General features: G+C 46.1%; 1 protein-coding gene across 1 annotated transcript in view; it reads left to right on the top strand.

Annotated features, from left to right (window-relative positions):
• LOC109280771 (uncharacterized) overlaps positions 1 to 25,544 on the top strand; it is a 208,666-nt gene extending 183,122 nt beyond the window's left edge. The window contains exons 3-4 of the mRNA XM_059724867.1: positions 15,751 to 15,890; positions 20,139 to 25,544. Coding sequence (XP_059580850.1) covers positions 15,882 to 15,890; positions 20,139 to 21,809 — 1,680 coding nt within the window. The 5' untranslated portion in view covers positions 15,751 to 15,881 and the 3' untranslated portion in view covers positions 21,810 to 25,544. The remainder of the gene's footprint in view (positions 1 to 15,750; positions 15,891 to 20,138) is intronic.
• The last annotated feature ends 1,938 nt before the right edge of the window (positions 25,545 to 27,482 follow it).

The following is a 27,482-nucleotide window of genomic DNA, read 5'->3' as shown; positions in this document are numbered from 1 at the left end:
ATCAGCCCCATGGGACGCCCATGCCCGCTACAGGGCCGGGAAGTCCGGGTGAGGGTGATCCCTTGCCCTCCATTAATGCTGACTTCGTGAAGGAACATCTTGAGAAGCTGGATACCTTCAAGTCAGCCGGCCCTGACAATCTTCACCCCAGGGTACTCAAGGAGCTGGCGAGCATCATAGCCCAGCCTCTAGCGCGGATCTTTGAAAACTCTTGGTGCTCTGGTGTAGTGCCCGAAGACTGGAAGAAGGCCAACGTGGTGCCTATCTTCAAGAAAGGGAGGAAAGTGGATCCGGCTAACTATAGGCCCATCAGCCTGACTTCTATCCCGGGGAAGATCTTAGAAAAGTTTATTAAAGAGGCCATCCTTAATGGACTGGCCGACGCCAACATCTTAAGGGATAGCCAGCACGGGTTTGTTGCGGGTAGGTCTGGCTTGACCAATCTCATTTCCTTCTACAACCAGGTGACCTATCACCTGGACAAGGGAGATGAGATTGATGTCATATATCTTGACTTCAAAAAAGCCTTCGATCTGGTGTCCCATGATCGTCTCTTGGAGAAACTGGCCAATTGTCACCTTGGGTCCTCCACGATCCACTGGCTGGAAAATTGGCTCCGGGGTCGGACCCAGAGGGTAGTAATTGATGGAAGTCACTCATCGTGGTGTCCTGTGACCAGTGGGGTCCCCCAGGGCTCTGTCCTTGGAGACCCATACTGTTCAACATCTTCATTAATGATGTGGACACTGGAGTCAGAAGCGGACTGGCCAAGTTCACAGATGACACCAAACTTTGGGGCAAAGCATCCACACCAGAAGACAGGCGGATGATCCAGGCTGACCTGGACAGGCTCAGCAAGTGGGCGGATGAGAATCTGATGGTGTTCAACGCCGATAAATGCAAGGTTCTCCACCTTGGGGAAAAAAAAACAAACCTGCAGCATCCTTATAGGCTCGGCAGTGCTATGTTGGGTAGCACTATGGAAGAAAGAGACTTGGGGGTCATCATAAACCACAAGATGAACATGAGCCTACAATGCGATACTACGGCTAGTAAAGCGACCAAAATGCTGGCTTGCATCCATAGATGCTTCTCAAGCAAATCCTGGAACGTCATTCTCCCCCTGTACTCGGCCTTAGTGAGGCCGCAGCTGGAGTACTGCGTCCAGTTTTGGGCTCCACAATTCAAAAAGGATGTGGAGAAGTTTGAGAGAGTCCAGAGAAGAGCCACACGCATGATCAGAGGTCAGGGAAGCAGACCCTACGATGACAGGCTTAGAGCCCTGGGGCTCTTTAGCCTGGAAAAGCACAGGCTCAGGGGTGATCTGATGGCCACCTACAAGTTTATCAGGGGTGACCACCAGTATCTGGGGGAACGTTTGTTCACCAGAGCGCCCTAAGGGATGACGAGGTCGAATGGTCACAAACTACTACAGGATCGTTTCAGGCTGGACATAAGGAAGAATTTCTTTACAGTCCGAGCCCCCAAGGTCTGGAATAGCCTGCCACCGGAGGTCGTTCAAGCGCCTTCATTGAACACCTTCAAGATGAAACTGGATGTTTATCTTGCTGGGATCCTATGACCCCCGCTGATTTCCTGCCCTTTGGGTGGGGGGCTGGACTCGATGATCTTCCGAGGTCCCTTCCAGCCCTAATGTCTATGAAATCTATGAAAGAAAAACTCATATCACTTGCCAGCAGCGGCATCGTGCTGTCATCCCGTGTGCAGATCTGGGGGCCTACACCTCTGGGAGGACTGTGGTGCTGTGCCTGACTCTTCCTGGGGGTACAGGACCCCAGATCTGCATGCAGAATGAGAGGATCCTGCTGCTTCTTCCTGAGACCAGTACTAGGCACAGCCCATGCGCAGCGCCAGGAAGACTGCTGCTGCCACTGGCCCCACACAGCAGTGGCAACTTCCTGTCATCTCACATGCAGATCTAGGGGCTTGCATTGCCCCCACCCTCCTGGGAAGCCCATGCTTGGTGGCAGGGGTGGGAGGGCAGGTGGGGGTCTACAGTGAATTTTGGGGTGACAGCAGCCCCCCTTTCATTGCAGCCTTCCGCAAGTGCCAGGGAGGTACCACCCCTTCTGCAGCCAATGACTCTCCCCCACCCCCCACCCCCGGGCTGCACTCCGATCAGCTTTGCCAGCCCCATGAAGCTGAGCCTAGTGGCAGGAGGTGGGGGAGAGCCATTGGCCAGGGCTGCACATAGAGTCAGGGCTCCACTCTGAGTGGCTCTGCCACTGGCTCTCCACCACCTCCCACCACCAGGCTCAGCTTCATGAGGCTGCAGACACTCCAACTGCTGGGCTGTGTTCACCAGGGCTGTGCTTGGAGCCAGGACTGTGCTCCCAGTGGCTCCACCAGCCCCATGGAGCTCAGTCTGGCGGTGGGAGGCAGCAGAAGAACCAGTGGTGGAGCCACTCAGAGTGCAGCCCTGGTGAGCACAGCCCGGTAGTGGGAGGCTCTGCAGCCACACAGAACAGGAGCAGCACAGATGTGATGTAGACATGCCTTAATGTCCCTTGTAAATCAAGACCTTCATTTCCTGTGCTTCTGCAAAAAATACATATTTAACATCTGGGTATAAAAATGTTGGGAGGTGTCATATTTAAGTTTATCTGGAAATAAATTAATTTTATTTTTAATTGGTTTTTAAAAAAAGGAGATTGGAAGCCAGGTCAGAAGTTAATATTATTATAATAAGCCAGAGTGTATAACCCTGATGGCTAGCTGTGGTAAATTATTTGTTACTGGTAAAATAGTAGAAACTGATGTAGAGTCTGCTGGGTTCGGAGAGACTCTGCTATACAGATTTTAAAGAGTATCCTGCAAGAAGTGTGACAACATCACACACAGTTTCCCCCACACCAAGGGGAAAAGCTAGATTTGGGGCTCCTGAGGCAGCTCTCGGAGACCATAAAAACTAGGGAGGCGGTAGTCATAGGGGACCTAAACTATCCAGACATCTGCTGGGAGACGCAGACAGCAAAGTCCCACTGTTCATGCAGGTTCCTATCCTGTGTACAGGACCTCCACCTGACGCAGGAGGTACATGGTCCCACTAGGGGGAATGCCTTGCTGGACCTGGTATTGGCAATGGGGGATGACATGGTAGGGGACCTACAAATCGGTGGTCACCTGGGGGACAGTGATCACCAAATAATAGAATTCTTCATAAGACGTCGAGTGGGTAAGGTAACTAGTAGGGTGAAAGTGCTAGATTTTAGGAAAGCTGATTTCAATGAACTCAGGTGATTAGTCAAGGACTCACTGCAGAGTAGGAGTTTTGAAGAGATGGGAGCCCAGGAAGGGTGGCTGTGCCTTAAGGAAATGATCCTTCGGGCACAGAGGGAGATGATCCCGATGTGAGGAAAAAGAGGGAAAGGGGCCAGAAAGCTTCCCTGGCTGACCAGAGAAATCCAGAGCAGCCTACGGGCTAAAAGGGGAGCACATAAAAAGTGTAAACAGGGAGAGATTACCAAAGAGGAGTATACCTCCTTTGTTCGCGCTTGTAGGGAGGCAGTTAGATGGGCCAAAGCTACCATGGAGCTGAGGATGGCATCCCAAGTTAAGGATAACAAGAAATTGTTTTTCAGCTATATAGGGAGTAAAAGGAAGGCCCAGGGTGGAATAGGACCCCTACTAAATGGGCAGAAGCAATTGGTGATGGACAGGGGAGACAAGGCTGAACTCCTCAATGAGTTCTTTGCCTCACTGTTCCTAAGTGAGGGGCAGGACGAGTCTCTCATTGGGATGATAGAGAGGCAGCAGCAGGGCACCAGACTACTGTGCGTAGACCCTAAGATGGTGCAGAGGCACTTGGAGGAACTGGATGCCTTTAGGTTGGCAGGCCTGGATGAGCTCCATCCGAGGGTACTGAAAGCACTGGCTGACGTCATTACGCAGCCACTGGTGGGAATATTTGAACACTCGTGGCGCACGGGGCAGGTCCTGGAGGACTGGAAAAGGGCCAATGTGGTCCCCATTTTCAAGAAGGGGAGGAAGGAGTATCCAGGCAACTATAGGCCAATCAGTCTCACCTCCATCCTTTGCAAAGTCTTTGAAAAAATTATCAAGGCTCATGCTTGCGAGAGCCCGGCAGGACAAATTATGCTGAGGGGAAACCAGCATGGGTTCGTAGCAGGCAGATCATGCCTGACTAATCTAGTCTCTTTTTATGACCAGGTTACAAAACGCCTGGACGCAGGAGTAGGGGTTGATGTCATATACTTAGACTTCAGGAAGGCCTTTGATACGGTATCCCACATCATACTGGTGAACAAATTAAGAGGCTGTGACTTGGATGACTACACAGTCTGGTGGGTGGCGAATTGGCTAGAGGGTCGCACCCAGAGAGTCATAGTGGATGGGTCAGTATCGACCTAGAAGTGTGTGGGCAGTGGAGTCCCGCAGGGCTCGGTCCTAGGACCGATACTCCTCAATGTCTTCATCAGCGACTTGGACGAGGGAGTGAAGTGTACTCTGTCCAATTTTGCAGATGACACAAAACTGCGGGGAGAAGTGGACACACCGGAGGGCAGGGAACAACTACAAGCAGACCTGGACAAGTTGGACATATGGGCGGAAAACAACAGAATGCAATTCAACAAGGAGAAATGCAAAGTGTTGCACCTTGGGAGGAAAAATGTCCAGCATACCTACTGCCTAGGAAATGACCTGCTTGGTGGCACGGAAGCGCAAAGGGATCTTGGAGTCCTAGTGGACTCCAAGATGAACATGAGTTGTCAGTGTGACGAAGCCATCAGAAAAGCTAATGGCACTTTATTGTGCATCAGCAGATGCATGACGAATAGGTCCAAGGAGGTGATACTTCCCCTCTATTGGGAGCTGGTCAGACCGCAGTTGGAATACTGCGAGCCATTTTGGGCGCCGCACTTCAAGAGAGATGTGGATAACCTGGAGAAGGTCCAGAGAAGGGCCACTCGTGTGGTTAAGGGCTGGCAGGCCAAGCCCTATGAGGAGAGACTGGGGCACCTGGACCTTTTCAGCCTCCGCAAGAGAAGGTTGAGAGGCGACCTTGTGGCTGCCTATAAGTTCATCACGGGGGCACAGAAGGGAATTGGTGAGGTTTTACTCACCAAGGCGCCCCCGGAGGGTTACAAGAAATAATGGCCACAAGCTAGCAGAGAGCAGATTTAGACTGGACATTAGGAAGAACTTCTACACAGTTAGAGTGGCCAAGGTCTGGAACGGGCTCCCAAGGGAGGTGGTGCTCTTCCCTACCCTGGGGTTCTTCAAGAGGAGATTATATAAGCATCTAGCTGGGGTCATCTAGACCCAGCACTCTTTCCTGCCTAAGCAGGGGGTCGGACTCGATGATCTATTGAGGTCCCTTCTGACCCTAGCATCTATGAAACATGACATGACCCTTAATGCGAGCCTGAGGTTATTTTTTCATTTGTATATTTGAAAGTATGCTAGCACTTATTTGAGGGCTATAGGTAAATAATTTTATTCTTCTGAGAAAAATCTTGTCACTCTAAATATCTAAGTTTCTGTTTTTTAACATTATCCTTCATTCTTTCTGAAAACACAAATCTTTATTTCAGCATACAGCAACTTGTCTCTGTGCTGGGAAATTCCTTACCTTGGAAGTGGTGTCAGAATAATAGAAAAAGAGGGATGGAAGGAATCTTGAAAGGCCATCTAATCTGTTTTCCTATCCCAAGGCAGGTGCAAGAAAAGAATGGTTCCTGCTTCCTGTAGCCAGGGTGCAGTTGCTGACTTGTTCTATAGCATTTTCAGCCCTGTGGCTCCTGCAGCCTCTGAACCAGCTTGACTCTCTATTGGAGCTTTGCCTAGTAGATCCATGTAGCACTAGATTTACTGTCCCCTAGTCAAACAACTAAACCATCTTACTTCTATAATCCCTGAAAGACAAAGATATACTGAAGGGCTATGTGGTACAAAATGCGGAAGTCCTCTATATGCTACCTAATGTCTGGTCCTTTCTCCACTGCCTTCATGATCAGCATACACAGAGGCTGGAATAGGACTTGTCCCTAAGAATTTTTTTTTAATAGCAAGTCGTTTTGTAGCACACTGTTTCATGCTCCCACTCTTGATGGTGCAGCAGCAGTAGCTGGACCTCATCCAAAGCACACTGGTGTCAGTGGAAATACTTTCATTGATATTAATGAACTTTAATCAGGCCCTAAATTAGCTGTTTAGAGATAGCTACATCCAATGAGATGCTACCTTCAGAATGGCACTGGTTAATTTGTTCCAGGAAATTCCAATGCTTAATAAAGGGAAAATAATGAAATGGTAAAAGGTGATAATAATGAAATGGTAAAGGATGTTGGTTTCATTTTTTTTTTTTAAGAGGCAGAAAATTTTGGGAAGTGAAGAGTATATAAAAAATAAACATTACAACATTATAGTTTTTAGTTAACTTATCAATAACTCTTCTAAAATTCCTTCAGGAAACTCCTAAATAGTTAATAATAAATGTTAATTAATACTACTGCACTACAAAAGAGAGTGAAAGTGAGAGAGAACATTTAGAGTTTGCTAAATTGGATGCTTTTAGACAATTAGTTCAGTTAAAAAAAGAGAAAAGTAACATCTGGCAGTACAGAGACTCATTTTAAAGACTGGCCAATAAAACATCAGGACAAAAATGATCCTGTTATTTTATGATATCTGCATTTCTAAGCTGGCTGTCACTGGAATAGGTTTTTATAAAGATAGGAAAAACTGTTATATAAAAAAAATTCTTTAGCAATTAGCACTTCAGTTCAATTGACTGAACCATAAGTAAAATAAAATTCATCATACTAACAATAAATGGCTCTGCCTTCACTGATGTTGCTATTGTTCAAAGAAAGACAAAATCTAATCATCTGAGATTGTCTTTACTACTTGAGAAGATAAATTCCCTTCCACTTTCAAGAGACTGAAAAGCAGATATGAAAGGTTACAAAGCATTAATAACTTTTAATGGTGACAGAATACTCAAAGAGAAGCTGTTGAAGTAACAGGAAAAAAGAACTGAATTCTGACTGAGTCACTTGACTCTGAGACCTTCAAGTTCTTAGTGTTTTTAAATTTAAATAGAATGCTGTCACACTTTTAAAAATAACAAGCTTAAGACAGGATTGCTCATGTTCTGAAACTGGGATATAAATCCTTAAAACTTTCAGTTATTGGGCCAAAATGTGATAATTAGCTGGAATCAGTAGAAATTGAAGGAAATTTCCTCTGCTGCTTTAATTTGATGCAATTCCATTACACTTAACAGAGCTATGCTTAGTTATACCAGCTGGGAAATTGGTCTTGAAAACTGTACCACTACTTGCTTTTCAATGCTACCACCACCTAGAAGAGAAATAGATAAAGAAGTTACACTAAAGCATGATGTTCTAGAATGTTTTTAATAATTTAAATGTGGGCATGTAATATATCCAAAATTAAGATGAATTTTATCTAAATGTTTTGCCCTGAAGTACACCCATCTTGGACCACAGTTGTTTTCACTATTAAAGAAATGTTATCTCCATTTTAAAAAAGGCAAAACCAAATTGCAAAATACAAAAGCCTTTCCACAATTTTTCCTAAAATTTGCCTGGTCAGGAATAGCAAAGGTGCTCCAATAGTGAGTTCCTCATAATGGGCCCTGTGACTACATGGGTCTAGGGCACTAATCTATTCTGAACTGCCAAGTTACCATCTTGGGACAAATCCTGTTCTCTTGCCCTCTGCCACAATCCTGGGCAGCAAGGCTCAGGTAACAGTGGGAACCACTGTTTTACTGAACAATGTGAGTGTGGGTAAGATGCCAGGACCTTACAGAAGCTGTCTACCTTCTACTGGTACAATCACAAAACAAGGATTTGGGACATGGAAAGGAGATAGGATATGTTGGTATATTTCATTTCATGCAAAGCCATTCCATGCTTTCTTACAGAAGGGACTCATGCCAGCCCATTCTTCAGCAATTGCCACTTTAGTTCGAACGATTGAAGAACTTAATGTCAAATAGATCATGCTGACAACAAATGGTTCTATCTTCACCAATGCTGTTTCTACTGTTCTAGTAAACCTTTTTAGATGGAAATAAAACTGATGTAGCTATATAGAGAAAATAAAGTAGAGCTGATATGCTACAGTGCTACTTCAGTTTTACATTGGTGTAATTCATCTGACTTCAGTAGAGTTTGTCTGGTATAACATCAGAATGAAACAATGGGGATTTATGCATCATGCCAAATTACCTGTCCCCTCATCAGGCCATGGCTGTACTCATTATTTAAGCATCCCCAAATAAAACAAAGTTTCAACTGATTACTCTGCAACAGTATCACCTCAAATTATCACATGCAGTGTATTAGTCTTGATGCTTGTTAGCTAGGGCCATGTACACGTGTCCAAAAAGCTGGAAGAAGAATTGGTGTAATGTTATGTGGTTTACTTTGAGTTATTTGGTTAGATTGGGGGTAAACAGCACAGTTCATCCTTACAGGGATGGGACACATATACAGCTACCTCCCAGTGTACCCTGGGGCACCCTAGGCTGTCAGAGACTGCCAAGTGCTTGGACTATCTTTGATTGTCTGCTGGGTGTGGCCATACACAGACCCAGGAGCTGCAGCATGTCCTGCTCATCACTCCGCATGACTCTTGCTGGAGGCTGCATGACATTGTGCAGCCATCTGAACATGGCTCAGCAGGTAATCACCATAAGACATGGCTCCCAGCCTACAAGCCAGCAGCCAACTCTTGCATGGGGCTTCTGCACCCACCAAGTGTTCTGGACTGGGCCACAGCCTTGCATGTGGCTGAAGATGAGGACACCCAGGATGCAATGGATGCCAGGGTGCTCTGACACCACCTCATGACAGTCAGCAGTAACTGGTGGGAATGGATCATCCTGGACACCTGGGATCACAAACAGTGGATCCAGACCTGCATATGCTGGGCTACCTTTGTGGATATCATCACCTAGTTAGTCCCCTATGTGGCATTCTTGGACATTAGCATGATGGCATTTCTCATTCTGGAGAAGTGAGTGGTCATCACCATCTGAAAGGTGGCCACCCCTGGCAGTGTCTGCCCTTTTGCCAACCAGTTTGGCATGGGCAAGTCCATGGCCAGAGAGAGGCTATCTAAGAGGTATGCCTGGCCATTCAGAACATCCTGGCAAATTGCTTTATGCACATCATCAATCCACAGGAGGTGATTTCTTGGAGCTGCAGCATGGGCTTTCCCAACTGTATGAGGCCCATAGATAGCACCCACTTCTCCTTACTGGAAGTTGTGAATGCCTGACCTAAAAACCAGTAGGAAGTCTGGGTCTGTGAAGCCTTGTCTGGCTAGCTGTGGGGACTGGGAGCACTCCTAGAATGACTAGGAATGACTCCTAGAATGAGGACTGGAGGGCTTCAAATCCTCTAGTACCCAGACACTGGCACCAGGCAATGAATCTCCTTCCCTGGGCTCCTGCTGTAGCCCTTCATGCCCAGCAGGGCCATCCACAGCCTTGACTAGCTGGACATCCCCCCATCCCTGCTCCCACCTCCCAAGAGGTCATGTACCAGGCTGCAAGGAAATTCCATATGAGGAAGAGACATACCTCAGTTTACAATTTTGCAGTTACCAACTTGTTTTTATTAAAGAAAACCTATTTAACATTGTCCATTTCAGAACCTGGTTGTCTTCCTATCAATCCAAAATGGCAATCCTTTAGGGAGGGGGCTGGAAGCTTGAAAAAGGGGTGAATTAACCTAGAGGGGAAGTTAGGATCAGGAAAAAGGTGGGGATTGGGGTCAGGGAGAAAGCCAGAGGTGCAGGAACACAACACGCAAACTTGGAAGGGAGGGGCAGAGAAGGAGGCTTTAAACCTGGCACACTCATTCCAGACTCAGGAGTTGAAAAGCAAAGACTTCTCCATGTAGGAGCTTGACAGATGGATGATTGCAGACCCTCTATCTGGCTTAGAAGGCTGTGGGGTTCAGGGAAGGAGCAGAGGTGGCATCAGGTTAGGAAGTATGGCCATAGCAGCATGACACACTCCTGAGGCTCACTTGCAGGACCCTCATCCCCACCCCCAGGTTCCACTCTCCCTCTGAAGGGACCCCAATCCTATGACCCTAGGCCATCCCTGGGACCCACCCCATGCATTGAGACTAAGACTGGGGCTGGGGGCTGCCTATCCCCACTGTGGCTGGAGCATATCCCTTCAATGACATCTGGGTCAGGAAAGATATAGCAGGGAACAAAAAAGTTCTCCCATGGACCCCCTGTGGTGGGTAGATGACCTGTGGGTCTTAGACTCAAGAGCCACCCACTGTCTCAGCAACAGCCTGGCACAGTGGGCTGGTAGGCTGTAATTTCTTCCTAGTTCTAAGGGTTCCTGTGTCCCACTTAGACTGTTGCAGAACCACTGGCTGGGGTGGGGCACTGCATTAGCAGGGTAATAACCAGGGCCTGGGAGTGGAGCAGATTGGTCCAAGAAGGAAGGTAGTGTCTGGGATGGTCCTGGCCTTGGGGCCTGGGCACCCTGGTCCTGCTCCCTTCATCTACCCCATCCAACCAGAGTAGGCCCTTCCAGGGACTTTCTCATTCTCCCAGACCTTGTCCCACTCCTCCTGTCCAGGCATCCACCTCCCACTCCTCTTGCTTCCAGTCAGGGTGTGGTGGGGAGAGTTCCCCTCACCTATCTTCTGGGGGTCCCTCGTGCAGGACTCTCATTCCTGTTGCTCCTGGGAGTTGTCCTCAAGCAGGGCACAGCATGTTGACTGGAGCTGGATGGCACCCTCTCCCACCTCCCCTGTCCCAGGAGTTTGTAGAGTCCCTGTGGGAGGCAGCACTGGCATTAATTAATAGTGTTATGGGTGGCTACAAAGTGGTCCAGAGCCCTGTCCATGAAGTCCCTCTTCTTATACTGGGACTGTTCCAGCTCTGGTGAGGTGCAGGTTGTCTGTTCAAAACTGTAGGTTAACATTTCTAGCCCCCTATTCCTGCATCTCATGACTATGCTGTCAGAAATATTCTCCTGGTCACTTGGTTGTCTCACCTCAGGGTTTTCCCGTTCCTTTTCCTGAAGAAGCATCTCTTCCAGTGATTTCTTTTCCTCCTTGTCCATAGTGTCATATATGTGTTGGATAGAGATAGCCTTGTCAGTGATGAGGAAGTGGGGAAGCTCCTTGTAGAAGGGCATGGTTTGCCTCCTGCTCCTGGATGTTTTGTTGACATCTTGCATGCACTTGTACTGCACCTTCATCCACTTTGTCTTCACCTGGCACTATGTCCAGTCCTTGTCATGGCCCCATGCTCGCATCTGTTGGGCAATCCACCCAAACACCCTATTGCAATGCCTAATGTGAAGTTAGTGTTGGTTCTCCTGATAGCCACAGATGACAATGAGATCCGCCATCACCCCATAGCCCCAGTTGCTTGTTTTGGTACTGGAGGAGTACGGGCCAGGCTTGTCCATGTTGTGTGAAAGTGCCTATGGGGTGTTAGTGTCCATGGGTGGGTGACGGTTCAGTTATGAGGATAAGAGGGGGGGGGGATGGGTGGAAGAGCAGGTGTATGAGGGTACAGGTCCCAGCACTCTCAAAAGAGGACTGTCACTCCAACTGAATGTAGCTGCTGATCCAGAGTGACTAGGGCAGGCCTCCCCCATGACCTTGAGATTTCCAGGGACTTCCAGTTGGCAATGCCCTATGCCCTGACCTGGAAATTTCCAGGGACCACTACCTGGAAATACTGAGGTTTCTGGCCATGCGCCATCTGTTCCCAAAGTTTCCATAGGCATCCACCTGTCTCCTCTGGCTGGGTACTCCAGGACCCTCTACTTGCAAGCAAAAAACCGCAAACCTGGCAGCACCCCAGGTACACATGGCCTAGATACCTGGCACCAGTGGCCAAGCCCTGGATTTGACAGGGTCATCTCTGTGACAGCTGGGCAATGGCACACATGATAGTAGTGCCACACCAAGTCCAACTGTGCTAGCCAGAGCTCACTGGAAGCTGGCCCAGAGGTTCAGATGCTTCTAATGGCCATGCAGTCCCCATCCAGGTCTGACAGGCATGCAGCCTTGGAACTAAATGCTATCGCAGGTGGTAGTAGGTCACACAGCCAGGCAGCAGTCCTCACTGCCAGACTGCTGCAGAGGGTAGAGGGTGCAGGGAACTCTCAGAGCTGCTTCAGCAGTCCAGCTGGCACAAGGGGTAGTGCCCCCAGGTACCAATTGGCCGGGCCTCCAAAGCTCCTGAGAGCGAGCAGCTCTGAGCTACTTTCCAGGCCAGCTTTTTATACTGCTGGTGCCAGCACAGGGCAGGTTTTTAAACAGACTCGCACTCCCCCTGGCTGCAGATCCAGGAGGAGGCAGGCAGAGTTATTTTGTCCCAAGTGGCACAATTTGCCCCATACCAAAGTGCATGTCCGGGCACATGTACTGAGACAAAAAGCCCCAGATCAGATTTGCACCACTTCTATTTGAGCTGCTGCAAGTGCCTGTGCCTGCATGTGTGACTGCACCCCATAAGCCCATAACAATACAAGTGAGGTAAACTGGCCTAACTTTGACACTGAAGCAGCATACAATTTGAAGTGGTTTTGTTATACTCATATGGCTATGGAATCATGCAGAAGTAAGTTACATTTACAGTTTGTACTAGCTTTCTTTGATAGTGATATAATTGTTACAACTGTATATATCCTAGCTTGACATCTTATATCTAACCTACTGGGAAGAAGGCATCAAAGTGGGTTCCGTTTGTCAAGGACAACAATCATCAGATAAACATCAGATTTATCTCACAGGTATTCATTTCTATGAACATAAATTGTAAAGCAAATGTTGCTTACAAAAGATTTTTTTTTAATCTGAAAGGGAGATGCAAACAGTTTTTATTACAGTGGAGTAAATATATAAACAATACTTTTTAGAAGGCTTCAATTATAATCAATATGTTTTTAAATTGCTTCTGTTCTCATTGAACGTCAGTATCTCAGATAAAATAGTGATTAGCTCATATGGTCCCTGATCCAATGACTTCCACATGAGCTGACTGATCTTGCAAAAAGGGCAGAACACCTCCCACAATCAAGTACTGGGACCTTGAATTCTGTTTCCTGGCACTTTTTCTAAGCCAGAATAACAAAAAGTATTATACTACCATCTGGTATCTATGTAAATGCAAGAAGTGGGGGCTGTGTTCCAATATAATTGGGAGCATCACCTGGAGTTTTCAAAATGGGTCATCATACCAGACACTGCAGTCAACAGGAAATACTAGGTGCTGAAACATAGGATACTTTATTAGGATGCCTAATACTAAGTTAGTTGCTTAGCATTAGGCATTGATTTCTTAAAATCTTGTGCTGGACCCCATATTGAGGTACAGTGGCAAAACAGTATGAGGTTCTCCCTGGTTGGTTTCCATCTCTTCTGGTACTAACCAGAAAATATCAGTCTCTGTGTTTACCACTGTGCTACTTTTCATAAGCTCTGTACTTACTTGAAAACAAAAACAAGAATTAGGGATAGGAAAATAAAAATAAAATAAGCATAACGGAGAAAGTAATTTCTTTGAAGACACTGTTCCTCTGATTATCCACCCCAAATTTTATTTTGAGAATTTATTTAGTGTACATGCTTTGTTTTGGTTTTTGTGTAGGATTGAATTTCAGCTTATATGATGGCCAATGCCTTTAGTCTTAGAAGACCTACAATGTCACTGAGTATGTTTACACATGCGATTAATTCAATGCAATAAACTCTGGAGCAGTTTGAGCCTGAGTAAACTACTCCCAGGTGCAGCATCTACACATGCATGGAAGTCAACAGCAATTTGAGCCAGGGTGGAGCAGTTTATTCTAGGGCCACTCCTGCCCTGCTCTGCCCTGGGCTCTGGGTGGTGGTGTCGGGCAGTGGAGGGGCTGGATGGAGCATGAGGGTGCTGAAAGTGCAGAGCTCTATGGCTAAGCAGCAGGCAGGGATCTGGCCCTTTCTGCCTGAGCTGACCGGGTGCAATTTAGCCCATGCATTTAATTGCAGTTAATTACTCTGCCATAAAATAGCACTATTTCTGACAGTACTACTTTTATGGCAACATTAATTAGTTTACTGCAGCCTAATACTGTTGTATTTGTAGACAGTGATGCTTTACTCCACAGCTAATTATTCTACTATGCAGTAAAGCACACATGTAGTTGTGGCCACTGTATCCGAGATGCAAAAATACTCTTCAGACTATTTCTCTCAATAGTATATCTTTATAAAGAAATGGGGGGGGAGGGGTCCCCCTAGAGCGAGGTTCATAAGGTAGTGTCCGGAGGTGATGTGACTCCACCAGATTGTTGTTTGAGGTGTTAAGTGACATGGCTACCTGTGAGTGACATTCGGTGACGCAGTGGCGGAGGAATGTGAACTTAATATGCACCATCACGCGGACAGTGCGTGATCACTTATAGCCTAACCAGTCAGGAGTTACCCCTAGAGTGTGACTGGCCAGACCAGCATGCTGAGGCCTCCAGAGTGTTCCATCAAGGGGGGGACCCTGATTGGCTAGGGAGTCTATAAAGGGGACTGCGCGCCTCGGCATAGGGTCCCCAGATGCTCCCAGACTTCGGTCCTTGGGATCAGATCAAAAAGACAGCCTGATCACCTGTCTTGCCGTCTGGACAGACCCCTAGGCTTCTAGCTAGATTTCTAGCATACGCTGCTATAGCTTATAGTTAGACCACACGCAATCCGGAACGCCCTGTGTGTTGCCCAACTAGGCATCATACTTGTATCACCACTACACCTTACTTGTCACTCGCCGCTACCTATCATTTGTTTGTTTTTCTACCCGCACCACGTCATCTGTGTCCACCTGCCACTGTAAATGGTCCTTGTAATTAGTTTCTGTATTCATCAAGTTACTTCAACTCGTTAATCATCTGGTTGGCTTGTAAATAAACTTATGCATTTTCCTCACATACCATTTGTCTCAGTATCACGCTCTTTCTCCCTCTCTCTTACACCTGGCATCCCCGAGCGTGTCTGGGTTGATGTCACTACTCAGTGCCCCACTTGACACGCAACTGCGGCCGTTTCCCAAGCACTCTGGGAATTGTGGCCCACATAGTGACGAGGATGGGATTGCCGAAGGGGCGAGAGAGGAATAATGCCCAAAAGTTAAGATCCCCCAAAAGTGAGGAGGATGGGGTTGATTATGTGTCATTAAACTGCTCCTGGAGGAGCCATCGACAGCCCCTGGTTGAGAGTACCACTGATTTGCAAGATCATGCCCGGTACCACCGAGCCATAACGGGCCCGATTAAAGGGTACTTTTCTGTAATTGCCGCTGCAAACTCCAAGGGCAAGAAGGAATAGGCCTCGGAGAACCTAACTCCGGCCGTATTTCCCTGCCTAATGTCAAGCCCAGCAGTGAGGTATCGACCTTATGATAAAGCACAAGACGTAATTCCTTTTATAACATCGAAAGAAATTGCTGACAACAAAGATAAAAACCCCAGACGAGAATACGGACGATGCATCAAATATGTAAAACAGAGTAGCGGCTATGCCACACCTTCAGACAGATTCAATTGCCCCACTCTCCGTGAGGAGAGTAGAGAGAGTGAAATCCTAACGGAGTTCAGGGAACAATTAGAGGAAAAGGGGCGAGAGTCCTCCCGGTGGAAATGTGGAGGAGAAAAATGGAAAAAAGGAAAAGTTATCAATATAATGTTTAGAACAATAACTGTGCTCTTAAAACTTGCAGCGAACCAAGCCGGTGACATTGAGGCCTAGGCCCAAGATGTCGCCGACAAGAATGCAAAACTTGCAAGGTTAAAGTCTCAAAATGACGGTGACGCTGAGGACGTTGCAGGTAAAGAAGGCACAACTCACAAGATGGGACGGGTAAGTGACATCACCCCAGGAGGGGAGGAGAACACCGGCCCCCTAGCGCCCCCTACTGTCTCACCGGGAAATGTAGGGAATAATGCTTCGGCACCCCCTACGGTGTTAATAAAGGGATCAATCACTGACCCTCTAGCGCCACCTCCCTCACCGCCACCATACAAAATCCCCTCAGTATACCCCAGTCTTCCCCAGAAGGGTGACACCGCGAGTGCCCCCACCTTCCAAGTAAATCCAATCGCCACAGTCAAAACAACGGTGGAGGGTGAGGTAACCTGGATGTTTGTAGTCTACCAGACCCAGACAAGGGGGGAGATGCAAGATTTAATCAGGGAGACAACAATCAGCCCAGAGGAGACCCCAGTAATGTGGGTGGGGCGCCTCATATTAAATCATGGAGGCGAATTACTCGACATGGAGGAGGCCATTACTCTGATGAGACATCCCGTCTGGAGCGGGGGAACATGCACGGACCAAACCAAAATTGCTAACAAGTGGGTATGGCCGATACCAATAAGCGCAGTAGTAGTCCTGACCCTTTTAGCACAAATTCACAAGTGGCATGCAAACCCACCATCTCATCCGATGCCGTTACAGTTGGTTTATTCCATAGCTGGCATGAGTTACCTAATATGGAACACAGAGGTACGGCCAGTGATGCTAGATGAGCAAGAGCGATGAGAGTACTGGCCGCACCGTTGGTGCAGGGAACCAGGCAGAGCTCCAGTGGAGGTGGATGCGGTGAAAGCCTGAGCAGAACTATACGGGGGAGACCAAACCCCCTTGCTAAAAGTAACGCTACACACTTTGATAGGAAGCCCCATAGGGAACATCCTTACGGAATTACCAGACCTTACAAGGACCAGCAAAGTGGAAGCGGCCACGGCTAGTCCAATCATACAAGTAGCAGAGGGGCAGGGAAAGAAACACCAATCCCCTAGGTCATCTCTAAAAATGTCTCCCAACGTTCAGTGGAAGGAGAGAACCCCGGAAGAAAAGACTAGATTTGGGTTCCTTCTTAAAAATAGTGGCCTCACACCGGTACAACTACGAAGAATAGATCAAGGCCAAAAGGAACTAGCTACCCATATGGGATTCAAATACAAAAATTTGGACCCAGACAAGAGGACCCAACAAAAAAATGAGTAGCAGTCGTTGAGGCGGGCACCGGCAGCGGCTTTAATAGTGACAAGCGCCCATATATAACTTTAACTATACAGAAACGAAGTCGAGAGGAAATGTCTGTGCTCTTTTTACTAGATACCGGCGCACAAGTTAATGTTATTAAACCCGAAGTCTATCATAAAAAAAGTCAAGAATAATATTCGTACAGGGGCTCCATGTGGTGGCCAGTACCCCTGTGATAAGGTTTAAAGTCAATGGCAAGACTCTATCCAGGACCCTAGGGGGCATAAATATTTTAGGGATCCCTGGAATTAAATCTTTGTGACTACAACAACATCTTATCTTAGCCCTACCATTAGAAATCCTGGAGACGGAGAGGCACCAACCAATTGTTAAGAACCCGACGTCGTGGCGATACAAGCCGATAGCGACAAAAGAGCATCTACGGGCATCCATTGAAAATCCGCTACAAAGCCTTCAACACCATGGCTGTATAACAGAGGTGAAATCTTCCACTTACCTCTCACCCGGGTGGGGCATACCAAAGCCGGGGAGGCCATCAGAGGCCCGGCTAGTGGTTGATTACCGGCAGGCCAACCGTTGATGCGCCTTACTGCAAATGCCTGCAAATCATACGATCACAGAAATCATGCAAAGCATTACAAAGGCCCAGGCGGGGGGTGAATGGTGGGCAGTAACGTTAGTTTTAAAAGATATGTTTTATTCAGTCCCAATGATAGACGACCAAGGAATATTAAATATGTGTGTCAGTGGCAAGATATATGGATGGAATGTATGCCCACAAGGGTACCAAATCTCCCCAGCTCTTGCAACTGCTATGGTGAATAATAGCATCCAATCTTTCAGAAACATCTATGCAGGCACACAAGAAATCAACATCTGGACCTATGTAGATGACGTAGCGATAATGGGACGTCACTGAGGAGCTGTACACCAAGCAGCCACGAACCTAAGGGCCCATCTGTGGAGAGAAGGTTGGAAGATAAACGATGAGAAGTCCATGAACGAACCAGCTAACAGCTTCACGTTCCTGGGAACTCATTTCAAAGGTCAGTACCGTTCAGGTACTACACATAACGTTATGCCTAACATAACGTTATGCAAAACGACCAAAGACTTTCAAGATTTTCAAGCCCTGTTGGGACATCTAAATTGGCTCCAAAATTATGTAGCACCTCCACACCTTAAAGTGGCACAGCGTATTCAACAACAGCTCTGGAAAAAGCCTAGGAATTGAAAGCCATGGGCAAATTATGACCAGAGGGCTCTAGAATCAGTACTAACTGAGGTGACTAACACTAGCCTGACGGTACCGTCAGAAAACACTCCTCTAAACGTCTATGTAGGGTTCACAGAAGAACACATTTGGGCCACTGCTAGAAACACTGAGACTGAACACCCAGTGTACACGGGCCATCGCACCCTGCAAGAGCATCAGCATAGATATGGGTGCCTAGCGAAGGCCATGTTGGCTACTCAATTGGTAGAACACTTAGCTCCATATACGGGAACTCTGATTGCACCGGGAGGATCACTCTTAACATTGTTAAACCCTGGCAAGATCCACCCAGAGTATCAGGGGACCACGAAGACATGGTGCGCAGTAGTACTGAGATTTCAATACTACTGGTCAGGGTGGAAAGTTTTAGAGGGAGATTTACCCTTGAGTGAAGACGAAGAGTCCCTCATGCCTAAGTTATACGGGACAACGGAACCAGGTTGGGTGGCATCAGATGGAACCTCAAGAGAAAATGGGGCTTACGGATTTTATTGTAAGCCCTGCCAACTCACTAAAATCTATAACACACATGAGGGTGAATGAGTTCAGGCGTCGGAGCTGAGGGGGTTCCACCTAGCCCTCAAGCACATTTGAGGCTGCCATGATAACACCTTGCCAGTCCCTGTAATTGCAATTGATTCCGAGTACATCTATAGAATCATGACTAAAACCGCTAGGGCTAAAGAGCATCTACAAACCTGGGAGGACGTCAGAGAAACCCTGCTACACCTCAAGACATTACCACTGATAAAACACACCCGGTTGCACCGGGGGGACACAGACCCAGCACATCAGGTCATTGATCAATCTCTTGCACAAGGAGTACTATCGAGATGTACAGAAGCGGTTCAATCAATCCAAATAAGTGATAAGAATAGTCAAGGTACAGTGGATGACCATTATTCTTAAAGTGGCTTCATGAATTCTGGGGGCATCCCAGTGCTGCCAGAGCCCGAACCCGATGGCAGTTAGATGCAGAGAAGGGGCCTAATATAAAACGTTGGCAAGAAATAGTGCAGGCATGCCCCACCTGTGCTAAAGAAAAACCAAGACAACATAGACACAAATATGGAGCTTTCAACACCGAGTACTTTTCACCGGGAAAAACCTGGCAGATTGATATATTAGGCCCCCTACCAGAGGCAAAAATACCTAACAAGGGCTTAGCTATAGTAGACCTAGGAACAAGACAGCTCCTTGTCCTCCCAATCAGAAAAACAACTGCAGTAAATGTCCAAGAAAGTTTAATAAATGCATGCGCTTGTTGGCAAGTGCCAGCTGAAATACATTCGACTGGAGGGCCGCCTTTCACCTCTAAAGTTATTCAGCAATTTGCGGCCACATATAATATCAATTGGCATCACCATTTATGATACCATCCCCAATCCAACGGGGTAGTTGAGAGACATATTGGCCTCTATAAGGAGAGCCTACGGCTACGGGGCAATGGTAGTTATAAAAATTGGATCAAATTCAATGATGAAGTCCTAATCTCACTAAACAAAGTCAAAGATTTATGGAAGGAAAGACCAGCGGTTAGAACACCTACTTGGAAACCTTGCTACAACAAAAAAGAAAGGGTATGGCTAGCAGTACCCACGGCCATAACAACGCGACCGACGCCTCTTCCTGGGACAGTTGAAAAAATAGGAAGTTATCCTAATACTTTATTTCCCTAACAGCAGCCACACCGCCACGCACCCTCCTGGCCCACCATAATTGGTTGAGCCGAAGGAGTTAGGGGGAGGGTTTCCTGATTGATAATCGGGCGTAACATTGTCTATATATACATTTATACTAATTAGGTGATGTTTTCTTTTCAGATGCGCATCTATTTTAACGGGCAAGTCATCCCCAGCTTGTTGTCTAGCAGCCTACCTGGGGTCACCAATAGTGCAAGGATGGTGACAACTTTCACCACCATCCACCTGTTCCTGCTCCTAACTCAAGCAACACCAGAGGCGAGCACTGAGGAGGACCCACTACATTGGAACTCTGTGCTCCGGATGATTGAAATCTGGGCGAATGCCACCGGCCCGCATCCAGAGGGGGTAACCACTTGCATCCCGAAGCCTGCAGCAATCGAGGACAATGTTCTAGAGGTGTATGTTACTCCCCTTAATATCGCAAAATGGTTTTCTGAGGTACAAGGACCATTGTGTGGAACCTCTATTTGTAGAGTCAATGGTCCCATACCTTGCCCAGGTTGCCAAGTAGTTTCTTTTCCCGACTATACACACATAAGCGGGAGTAAAATGACGGCGTATTACTGGCCGTCAGGTCAAATAACAGAGAAAAACATCTCTAGCCTAAACTGTAGGAGTTGGGGACTAGGGAGTAACAAAGTAGAGCCAATTGGTTGTCATCGTATCCCCTGGGGGGCTCGGAAGGGGGGCACCAATGAAGATCAAGTACAATTCCTACCATGGCAAGCCCATGGTCTCCAGCCTTCATGGTTACTTTTCCTTAATAGCACTCCCATGCCAGAGGGAGGGTGGAATGTAAGCAGAGGGGTAAATCTCACTATTTTCAACGAGAAACATCAGCTGCTGAGTGCTTTCTTCCCATTGAGACAAGCGGGAGTGCGGTATTTAGAAAGCTGCAACCTAACACACCCCTACTGCACACCTAGAATCCAGGCCCTTTGGTGTCGTAGAAAGGAGCTGCCGACCAATGCACCCCGAGGACTCATGTGGGCATGCACCAACGGTGTACTATATATTTCTCCACCTGCTCACTTTGATGGGGCTTGTTTTATTGCCAGTGTGGAACTCTGCCCACCTCTTGCCACAAACACTTCCAACCCGTACACTCCCTGGTTCGCACACACTAAGGCCAGGGGAAAACGCTCCGCCACCACTTGGTCCAGAATGACCTATAGCCAACAAGTAGGCAAACGTTTTGAATGGGTAATCGAAGGGTTGTTCCTTTGGTATGTAGGAATCATAAGAGCCCAGGAGGCCATTGTAAAATTAGCAGAGGAAGTAGAAATGGGCTTCAACACCACCAATGAAGCTCTATTCCTGCTAAATAAGCAGTTACAAGAAACCTCAAAGATGACTATGCAAAATCGACTTGCCCTAGATGCTATGTTACTTCATAATGGAGGAGTATGCAAATATCTAAATTTATCTCATGAGTATTGCTGTATTTCAATTCCTAATGTGACCATACTGTTAATGGCTCAACTGGAGGTAATTAAAAAGGCCGCTAAAGGTGTTAATGCCATAGCGAAAGTAAGCAGTGGTTGGCTCGCAGACCTTTTTTCCAGTTTTGGTTGGAGTTTTTCCTCGTTAGCAATGCGCATACTTGCCCCATTATTAACCCTATTAATACCTCTATTCAGTTGTTTATTGTGTGTTTGCGTAGGATGTTGTGTCGTTGATTCAATCAAAAAGAAAGTCATAACACTATCGGCCTTAGTTTACACTCAAATACCTAATCCTTCCGAAGACGAGGACTTTGAGTGTGTGTCTATGACCAGTATTAGATAAATTAACAATGTATCCATGTTCAATCATATAACAATCTGGCAGTAGTCAAGGGGGCATGTCTGAAGGTGATGTGACTCCACCAGATTGTTGTTTGAGGTGTTAAGTGACATGGCTACCTGTGAGTGACATTCGGTGACGCAGTGGCGGAGGAATGTGAACTTAATATGCACCATCATGCGGACAGTGCGTGATCGCTTATAGCCTAACCAGTCAGGAGTTACCCCTAGAGTGTGACTGGCTGGACCAGCATGCTGAGGGCTCCAGAGTGTTCCATCAAGGGGGGGACCCTGATTGGCTAGGGAGTCTATAAAGGGGACTGCGTGCCTTGGCGTAGGGTCCCCAGACGCTCCCAGACTTCGGTCCTTGGGATCAGATCAAAAAGACAGCCTGATCACCTGTCTTGCCGTCTGGACAGACCCCTAGGCTTCTAGCTAGATTTCTAGCATACACTGCTATAGCTTATAGTTAGACCACACGCAATCCGGAACGCCCTGTGTGTTGCCCAACTAGGCATCATACTTGTATCACCACTACACCTTACTTGTCACTCGCCACTACCTATCATTTGTTCATTTTTCTACCCGCACCACGTCGTCTGTGTCCACCTGCTACTGTAAATGGTCCTTGTAATTAGTTCCTGTATTCATCAAGTTACTTCAACTCGTTAATCATCTGGTTGGCTTGTAAGTAAACTTATAAATTTTCCTCACATACCATTTGTCTCAGTATCGCGCTCTTTCTCCCTCTCTCTTACACCTGGCATCCCCAAGCGTGTCTGGGTTGGTGTCACTACCCAGTGCCCCACTCGACACGCAACTGCGGCCGTTTCCCAAGCACTCTGGGAATCGTGGCCCACAGGTAGTTTCATGATTTAATGTGTGAAAGAGGTTATTGGATGATTGGCCTTTGTATGGTGGAAATACTAAGGCTGTGGTACGTTTCTTGATATATGGTAGCTGTTCTGTTACTGGGCTGAGTAACAAGCAGTGTATACTCTTAAATGCTTTAACTTTTTATTTCCTTCTTTTTGTGATTTTATTTTCTGTCTAGGCCAAGCTTCATAATCTCAGAATGCTGCAATTTTTTTGTGTTAATACATTGTCAGTATAATATTAAATATATGTTTTAGATAATGTGATTAAAGCTGGAAGTCCTTTATTCAAGGAAAAATAATATAATTCCAAGTAAATTAGCATAGGCACTCACTAATCCTTTTGCAAATACAATTCATGCAGATATTATTTACAAATAATTTTCTACTTTCCCTAGCAGAGCTGTGACTAATGTATATGTTTTTAAATTCAATTGAGAAAATGTCACCCTGACTTAGTTAGATCAACAGACAGTTTAGAATAGGCTGCTGTAGACAGAGCCCTTCAAGTCTCCAGAAAATGGAGACAACCCTTTGGCATCTTTCTAGCTGCTGACCTACTGATGTCAGATTCTAGGGAGAAGTGTGATGTTTATGCAAATTACTGTGAAAGCCATTACTGGCTTAATGCCTCTACAGATAATGTAATCCTGATACATTAGCTTGCTAGATTGAGGGATACTGTTTGCTTTAACCTTGAATTGTTTATCTCTTTCCATACTTTGCTCCTCAAACTTCTGCCAGTCAGGGAGAGAAAAATTGAAATCCAACCTTCCAGCACTAACACCAAGATAAATAAATAAGATGATGCTATATATACACACAAGAATAAAAGTACAAGCAACACTATAAGAAGGAAAATATGCATAATCACAGAAGAAGAATTTAGGTGACATTGTTCTTAATTATGCTTGTAAGCCTGATAAGATACAGCCAATGCACTTAGTTTTGGAGATGAAGAAAGAGACAAAAATAACTAAAAGCCACCTGTTTACTGCCTTAGTCTCAGGGCAAGGGGGCCTATTTCATCACCCAGCACAAATTATGGCAATCAACTACAAAAGGTTCTTTACTGGCCATTAAGCAAATGAGAAATGCTTGTGTGAGGGTCTGAAAAGCTGGCCCAGCTTGACTGGATACAACAATGATGGTGTATTAGAAGTGGGCAGAGAAATGAATGAGATTGCCTGTCCTTCAGTGGTTTTAAAGGCATGTAGGCATAATGAACATAACATGCCTATATTAGGAATACACTTTATACTCCATGCATACAACTATTACTTTTGCTAGTATAGGGCTTAAGGGCTGGCAAGGGCTGGCTTCTTCATAACTGCTGGTAGAAAAAAAATCCAGTCAAGGGTCTCCAACTTATTTTTTCAGTTTAAATGAATGACAGTTCATTGCTCAAGCACAGGTATTTTTTACTTCTGGCTGTAGTGGGTAGTAAGACAGGTGGATCCAATTTATAGTTTCCCTCTTAAGTATAGAAGTGGTCATAGGTGCTTAAATAAGATTCTGTTCCACTCTACTCAATTACCTGAAAAATAGTAGTTGAAAAAGGTGGGTAGGTCTTCCTCATCTTCCTCACTGCTTTCTTCTGACTTAGTCATAAGGATAAGAGTATGGTGGGATTTTTTAAATAAGGAGATACAGATGGATTTTCAGGGACTTAAAGGGGATGGAATAAAATTACATTTAAGATATGTACACACATTCAAATAATCTGGAGGAAATCTACTGAGTTTGTTCTTCTGGTAGAAAAACTTACCTAGAGCCACATGTACAGACATTTGAAACCTGAGGCCTTGAAGAGTGGAGAGCTTGCAGTGCTGACACTGTGCAGTTGGGGCTTGGGCTGTGCATACATCTCAGTATGCTCTGCTGGCTCTCTTTGTCTTCCTGGCAACAAATGGCAGCAGTGCCAAGGGCAGGTCAGACTGTGTTGTCAGCATGTACAAACATTTATTGTCCCAAAAGAAACTCTCCTGGAAGTGATTTTACATTTGTTGTTCCCATGTTATTTTTCTCCTGGAACAGCCATTTTTACTCTGGGAGAAAAAGCCTGAACATCTATATACTTGTAGTTTCACCTAGGAGTGCGGCGACCTCCAGATGAAACTGAATGTCTGTATGAGGCCTTGGGCACTTAACTTCATTTAGATACCTAAGAAATGGAATAGAATCGGGCCCATGGTCTCTTTGAGAGCTAGGGCTCCATCCATAAGAAGAAAAATGTGATATGTGCTTCTACAAAGATTAATGAAATATAAATGTACTGCTTTAACAAACAATATTTTTCTTTCACTTCTGTGCATGTATCAGGCATCCAGTAAGCTTATGTAATTTCAGGATTTCTTTTGTTTAAACACAGATACATTATTTAAAAAGTACATTATATAGAAGGATAGGAGGGCATACACATCATTGTTGCTTTCACAAAACTTCATCAGCATGCAAATTGAACCTAAGATAGTTCTGGCAAAAATGAAAAACTTTAACTAAGCTTCGTAATGTGAATTAAATGTTCTTGGTTTGTAAAATATTATAATGGAATTATTTGGGTATCATAAATAAATGCAAAAATAGATATAGTAATGTTGTTATTACTAAAGCAGTAAATGACTACAGTTACACTCTGCTGAATGGCATGCACCATGGGAATGAAATCTTAGGATTTATGGAGAACATATTTGTTTTTGATTTACAGTATTTACAATCTCCTTACACAGTCTTCTGCATTTGCCTGGTCATAGGATAAGAAATTGATGCAGACAATGAAACAGCAGAAAAAAGTCAGTTAAGTAATGAATATGAATCAGTGGCTTTATTTCAGCATTAATTTGAAATAAAAAATGCATAGTGTTTGCCTTGGTATTGATTTTTCCCCCCAAGCTGGTGGCAAATTAAATAGATTACACTTTCCTTCACAAAGAAACTCATATTACATGAATAACATGCATAAACACATGTCTAGTTTTCAGCAAGTGAAAAACTCAAAGGAAGTAAATGGGACTGTTTATGTACATGAAGTAAAGCGCATGCTTAAACAACTTTGGTGAATCAGGGTACTCACTAGATAATGCATATGTTCATAATACATTTTTTAAAATAACTGTTCATTTCTTAGCATTTTTAAATCAATTTGAGAGATTTATAAACCCTAAAAAGTTGATTCAATTTCTAATCACTATTAACATAGGATAAGGTATAGAGATATATTTGCTTCACATACTTTGGGGATGTACAGTATAGTAAAAATATACTTATATAGGAATCTTATAATAAAAGTCCATGGATTTCCTCATTGTGACCAGCAATCTGCATAGTGCTAGGTGACTCTGACCTTGGAAGTGCTAATTAGTATAGCATTTTAGTTAATCTCTTGCTCCAGTTTGACACTATTGTCAAATTAAAAACATTTTACAGAAAGACTCAATGGATGAGTCCAGACAAGCGTGCACATGCCTCTTACCCCACCTCAAACCCCCAACCTCCCTTATCACTTCCCTGCCTGGCCCCTCCCCCTGCCTACCTCCCAGATCCCCCCGATCACTTTACTGCCTGGCTCCTTCCCCTGCCATCCCCCTGAGCCCCCCAAACCCTGCCCTGCCCCCCCCACCCCAGCATCTCCATAGTTTAACCCCCCCCAGCTCTTACCAGCAGTCTGGCTGCCATCTGTCTCACTGGGGCTGGGTGAGGCAGCTATTGGGGGGGGATGCAGTAGTTGGCAGGGGATGGAGCCAGGTGAGGCAGCAATTGGGGGGCTGGGGTGGGGCATGTGGGCCTGGAAGGGGGAGTAGCCCCTGAGGAGGCCATAGCCCTTGTGTGGGGGCTGTAATCCCTGTTGGGAGGCCATAGCCCCTGTGTGGGGACTGAACCCCCTGTTGTGGGGCCATAACCCCTGTTGGGGGTCCATAGCCCCAGTGGGAGGGCAGCAAAATATATATTCATGAATTCATGAAACCTGTATTTAGAGTTCACTTTATTATTATGATAAGACACATGCTTTAACACTGTAGATATATTAATAAAATATTGTCCAACTGATTTCCGTCTCTGTCTCACTCTCTTTCTTTATAGTGGTCTTTTGTTTTACTTGCAGAGGAACATGGATTTGGGGGTATTTTACAGAGTGACTTTGAGATTTTTTTTATCAGGTATTCTTCGGTTTTCCAATAGGGAACACCAGAATTCTTTCTAGGGAGGCCAGTGGCAGGACCCTGCCTGCTCAGAGCTGGAACCTTGGACCCAGCTGGCTGTGGATGACCTCCTGGCCAAATGGGGCCAGAAGGACATGCTTTGACAGTTCAAAGCAGGCCACCACACCCAGAACATCTTCTAGGTGATAGCTGCCCAGATGGCTGGGCAAGGGGCAAATGTGGCAGTGGTGCTGCACAGAGGACAACTCTGCAACTACAGCCCACTGGCAGCTGGCCCAGAGGGGCAGATGCCTCTACTGGCTGTGCAGTCCCCATCTGGGTCTCGCAGGTCTCTGCAGGCCCCACTGTCAGACTACTGCAATGGGTAAAGGGTTCAGGCAACTCTCAGGGCTTCTTCAGCGGTCCAGCCGGCACAAGAGGTAGTGTTCCCAGGTACCAACTGGCTGGGCCCCAGGAGCATCTCAGAGATGGTAACCCTGAGCTACTTGCCAGGGTGACTTTTTATACTGCTGGGGACAGCACAGGTGCTGGCCCTGGGTTCTAGCTCTCCCTGACTGCAGATCCAGGAGGAGCCAGGCAGGGTTATTTTGCCCCAAGTGGCACAATTTGCTCCACAACAAATTGCATGTCCAACCACGTGCG

This window comes from Alligator mississippiensis, chromosome 3, assembly GCF_030867095.1.
Source record: "Alligator mississippiensis isolate rAllMis1 chromosome 3, rAllMis1, whole genome shotgun sequence".
Lineage (NCBI taxonomy): Eukaryota > Metazoa > Chordata > Crocodylia > Alligatoridae > Alligator > Alligator mississippiensis.
Note: the sequence above shows the minus strand (reverse complement) of the source record. Positions and strands in the feature narration are given on the sequence as shown.